Below are 5,281 nucleotides of genomic sequence, written 5' to 3' on the forward strand. Positions count from 1 at the left end.
TTTGGATTTCGTACCACGGATAGAAAAACCCTTGTATCATGTGCAGTGCATTCCCATCCGGCACAAGCAAATGTGAATTGCATGTCAAAATTACATGCAGCCATAACATTTTGAGTCGGTATTCCTTTCCTACCAATGTATGGAACTTGATCCGGAGGTGGTATTGAAGCCTCAACATGTACTCCATCTATAGCACCAATACAATCCTAAAAATAATAACATAGAAGAAAAACGTCAACCTACACTTCTAGTTTGCAAATAAGTTAGAAGACGAGTCAAATTTTACCTTAAAATAAGGCATGTATCTTGTATCTCTCCTTATTTCTTGGGGAATGCCACGAAACTCCGAATCCATCGGTTTGATAATATCTATTGCCATCTTACATACGATATCCAACATAGCACGAAAATATCTACTAACAGTCTCACCAGAATGTTGAAATCTCTCTTGCGCTAATCTATTTTTCACACCATGTCCCAACATATGCAAGAACATTCCTAATATTTCAATTGCACTCATTCTCCTTGAACCTTTCAATCCATAATTAGTTTGCAAGTCATTGGATAATCTATAAAAGACATCTTTGTTCATCCTAAACATTCTATAGCATCGCACATGATGTCCTTGTAGTACTTCTATCAACCAAATATTACCTGTTTGGGAAGAATTCAAACATGGAGTTTTGTGGACATATTTTAAATAATATGTTTCAACAGCTTTCGCTACAGCACATATAATTAGACCATCCTCCAAATCCTCAACATCATCATCATCATAAGTGTTCATATTGAATATACACCTGTAACATAACACATAATTAAACATTCCACAAGTCATAATCCAACGATCACTAAGAAATCATAATCCGACATTCATGAATAATCCAAAGTTTAATAAAAAATCATAATCCAACATTCAATAAACACAAAGTACAAGCAACATTAAATAAACACAAACCACACAGTCCTAATTCATAGTTTTAGCTCCTTATTGTTCTTTGTTGAACATATATTTCAACCAAGTTAGCTGCACTTCAGGATCTTTCATAGTGGCAAACATCTCTCGCTTCTCTGCACTACAAAATAAACATGTAGCAAACAACCATAGCTCGCTAGGTGGCTCACAACCAGGCAATTTTGCAACAGACGCTATCACTTCCACAATACTACTGCCTAAATTTAGCGGCCTCATCAATGAGTTTGCAGAACTCCTACTTTCATAAACTTCAACAAGACGGTCAATTTGACTAGAAAGTTTTGCAGCACCTCCAATTTTTTTTCCTTTCTTATCAACCTTCTTTTGCAATTCTCCTTGGTTAGTCGCTCTTTTTTCTCCCTTCCTAGTAGCTTGCCTTAGATCTTGCATAGTCTCACTTTCTTCCTCATCATCTAAATCAATTTGTCCTATGGATTCCTCTCTTGTCTCTGGTGGTAGTACTCCAGATGAAGGTGCCCAGGCATGTTCACCGGTAGCAACTGTGTTCGAAAACATCCTATCTAACTTTTCCTCCATCTCAGGACCAATGCCCTTTTTTCGCAATTTTCCATATTCTTTGTTTATCTACAAGTAAAGAAAGAATATAGTTAATACATATTGCATGATATCATAATACATATTAAAAGATAAAAACACAAACCTGAATTTTATTATTCCACCACTCCTCAGAGGCATCAACGGTACCCTTGTTCGAATTCCACCCTAGGCCAGTTTCTTTACCAACTAGCTCTTTCCACAACTTCCACTCATTTTTAAGTGCATCCCACTTATTTTTCAGTTGCTTTCTTTCATAATCATGCCCTGTCTCTGCCTTGAAGTTAGCTCTAATATTTGCATATCCTTCTTTGTCAAAGTGAGTGCCCGGACGATGTCCGGCCTCAACCTCCTTGATGCATAGATCACAAAATATAGATATATTGTGGGCATTCCATGTAGCAGTAGGATTTGACGAAGATGCTCCCTTATTTGCCATCTATACCAGCTAGTGATTTGTATATATACATATATATATTAAAACAAGAACAAATAATATTGTAATATAACTTCATACCTATTAACCAAGAACAAATAATATTGCCATCTAATAATATTGTAAAACAAGAACAAATAATATTGCCATCTTTATAGCTAATGCATAGTGGAACATCATCCCCCAAATAATATTGCCATCTTTATGTCTTTCTCATCCTGATTGTGTCATATCAATGGTGATGAGTGATGGTGATGGTGGAGTATCCATGCAGACCCATTGCCCATCCCTAGGACCCTAGCCACATTACTCTCCCCCATTTTCCTGGTAGTTCTCTGCATTAGGATCTTGGTTATATCCTTGAAATGTGTGTTAGGAAAACTGCCTGACAGATTGGTTAAAATCTTCTGATTAACTTATTTTTGGACTTTCTTTATGAAATTGTGGTTTTGAAAAATATCACTCATAGAAAGCTCCAAAGTCAAGATTAAGCATTTGCAGTGTTATCCTATACTTATCATGCACCTGAAAAGATTAAGCATTTGCAGTGTTATCCTATACTTATCATGCACCTGAAAAATTATGACCTTATGAGACTAATGTTATCTGGCAAGAATGATGTTAAAAGAGTTTCTGTACTTATTGTATTACTAATATCTTTCTGTTTTTTATAGGCTTTGAATAAGTTCTTTGAGAACGTATTACAGGTAATTTCAAGTTGAGTTTTACTCGGAAGCTCCTCACACTGTCAAACATAGCTTGCAGTGTTGTTCGCTGTGCTGTGATTGCAAGTCCAGGTTTCACAAAGGTGTGATATGACTCTGAGCTTTTGAAACTCATCAGTGTGACATTGCGAATCGCCTTCAAGCGTTATAAAGCATAATACAATTTGTTTGATACTAATCTGCATTCTTATCTGCTTCAGGATCAAACAATAGTTCAACAGTTTTCACTATAAACTAGATTATAAGTATGTTAAATTTATCTTCTTTAATATTAGAAAGATTTATACGACATTTATAGCATTATACAGTTTTTGACATCTATTCATATGTAAGCTAATCAAATGGGGCACAAAAATGGAAATACAACTTCACATGCCAAATTGAAATACAACTTCACATGCCAAATTGTGAACTATCATATTAGTCCCTTCCAGTTTTTTTCTTTGTTTTGACGAAAGGGAAATTGCTTTTTAGACAAAAGGGAAATTGCTTTTTAGGCTTTCAATTGTCCCCCTAGTATGAGGAGGGAAGTTTTCCAGTTCTGGAAGTGAAAAATGCTTATGAAAAGCAAGCAAATGCTTGTGATTACTAGAACTAACTATTTTCACTTTCTCACTAATCTAACCTTTTTTTTCTTTAATTTCTGGAATCCTTCATATTGCTCTTGTTGTTATTCTTGTGCAGATACTGAGGTAAATCGAAGGTGTATATATTAACTTTCTTCCCCACAACCATTACGAAACAAAGCAAACTATATTAAGCCCTGTACAAGACTTGTGGAATCAGCTCTATTTTACGGGATAACAAACAAGCCAATTAAACAATTAAGTTTGGGTTCCCAGAAAACTAACAAACAAAGTTAAAACTCCAACAAACAAAGCAACACCATCGTTGCCAATCAAACCCTAAGAACTGAAATTGTTTCATGGATCTCATGATAATAACCTTAATTCAAAGCGAGTCGAGTAGTTGGTACCTGGAAGGCGACGGCGGTGTGGCGTTGAGAGTGACGGAGAGAAACGAAAAGGAGGAGGAGGAAGAGGTGCAGCGGCGGGAGGGAAGAGGGGGAGTGCAGCGGCGGGAGTTTTTTGCAACAGAGAAAGAGAGAGTGCAGAGTGTAGGATCGGGAGAAGGAGAAAGGAGAAAGGAGGGGGCAGTTTTGGTAAATTGAAAAAATTCATTAATTGGTACTGTAGCTCCGCGTTTTGGAAAAAATAAGCGGCTTCTGGAAGCTGCAAAATGCAGCTTCCACTTTTTGGCTTTTTTTCATGTGAAACTTTGAAATAAAGCTGTTTTGGGATGTTTACCAAACACCAAAATCCTTATCAGCTTTTTTTCATGGCAGCTTTTTAAAAAAGCACCTCAACCCCAAATTAGGGCTAACAGAGGTGGTTTACACAAATTTTCTCATCGATATATATAGGTTCCAAATGTGTCACCGATCACCCCTCTATAGACCCGTGGATCGATTTGCTAGTTAAATTTTAGGCGTCAGTCACCGCTTGCTTTCACTCTACACTAATTTTCATGAATTTTTCAGTTATTTTCTTCCATCTTGGCAAGGTTTTGTTGAGTGTGAATCTCACAAGGGCTCTACATAGTGACGAAGCTACAGAGGGACAAGGAGGGTCGACCGTCCCTCCCCTAGCTGGAAATTAAGCTTAGGAGCGGTGGTTTTGTCCCTCTAGTCGTGTTGAAAGTTATGAATGCTCGGCCTGCTTTCTGGTTTCTGAGTTCCTACTATTGCTGTATAGCAGTGTTTTATTTTATTTTATTTTCTGAAAAATCTTTAACCAAATGATGCCGTTTCATTTAGTTGATTAAACAAAATAATTGAAGTGGAGACCACTGGTCTCCCGTTACCTATACCTTGACACCATTGAGTCCCCCGTTCCCTTTTGAAAACCAATCAAAAAGCAAAGATTTTCGTGTTCTACTTTTTCTTAATTTCTAAATTTATATTATCTCTAACCCTAATTGATTAATTAATACAAATTTTTATTAATTAATATAGAATCATAGAGTAATACACTAATATAGTTATTAATTATTGATTATAGTTATGAATCATATGATTGAGTATTGATGGATGAAATTGTTTTTTAGGGTAATAATTGAATTCTTGATGATTGATTGATTGATTATTGATATTGATATATTGAATTGAATTTTGGTTTTTTTTTGAATAATTTAGATAATTATTGGTATTGATTAATTGATTTGTTGGTTTAATTAGTTATTAGTCATATAGTATATTTTACTCTAGGATTAAGAGTCTAAGACCGGGAGGAACTAGTGATCTTGCAAAGTTGGTGAAGATCATGAGGTTTGCAAGCTATATGTTAGTGTATAAGCTTCTTACATTGGTTTTAGTGTTACCGGTTGCAACCACTTCAGTGTAGAGAGCTTTTTTTTACTATGAATATTGTGAAAACACCATTGCGTAACAAAGTGCGAGATCAATGGTTGAGTGATGGCATGATTATTTACATTGAGAGAGATGTATTTGCTTTTATTGATAATGAGTCTATTATGTGACGTTTTCATTGCTAAAGTACGAAAGACATTACTATATTGATAAATTATGGA

The 5,281-nt window shown here is 35.6% G+C and overlaps 1 protein-coding gene across 1 annotated transcript; it reads right to left on the minus strand.

Moving 5' to 3' along the window:
- Positions 1–850: 850 nt before the first annotated feature.
- Positions 851–1,970, minus strand: LOC137735910 (L10-interacting MYB domain-containing protein-like). Its single transcript, XM_068475261.1, has 2 exons — positions 1,638–1,970; positions 851–1,561 (listed from the first exon to the last, which is right to left on the minus strand). Exons 1-2 carry the CDS (start codon positions 1,968–1,970, stop codon positions 989–991), a joined length of 906 nt encoding a protein of 301 aa, XP_068331362.1. The 3' UTR covers positions 851–988.
- Positions 1,971–5,281: the final 3,311 nt, after the last annotated feature.

The sequence above is a fragment of the Pyrus communis genome, chromosome 6 (assembly GCF_963583255.1).
Source record: "Pyrus communis chromosome 6, drPyrComm1.1, whole genome shotgun sequence".
In the NCBI taxonomy this organism is placed as follows: domain Eukaryota; kingdom Viridiplantae; phylum Streptophyta; class Magnoliopsida; order Rosales; family Rosaceae; genus Pyrus; species Pyrus communis.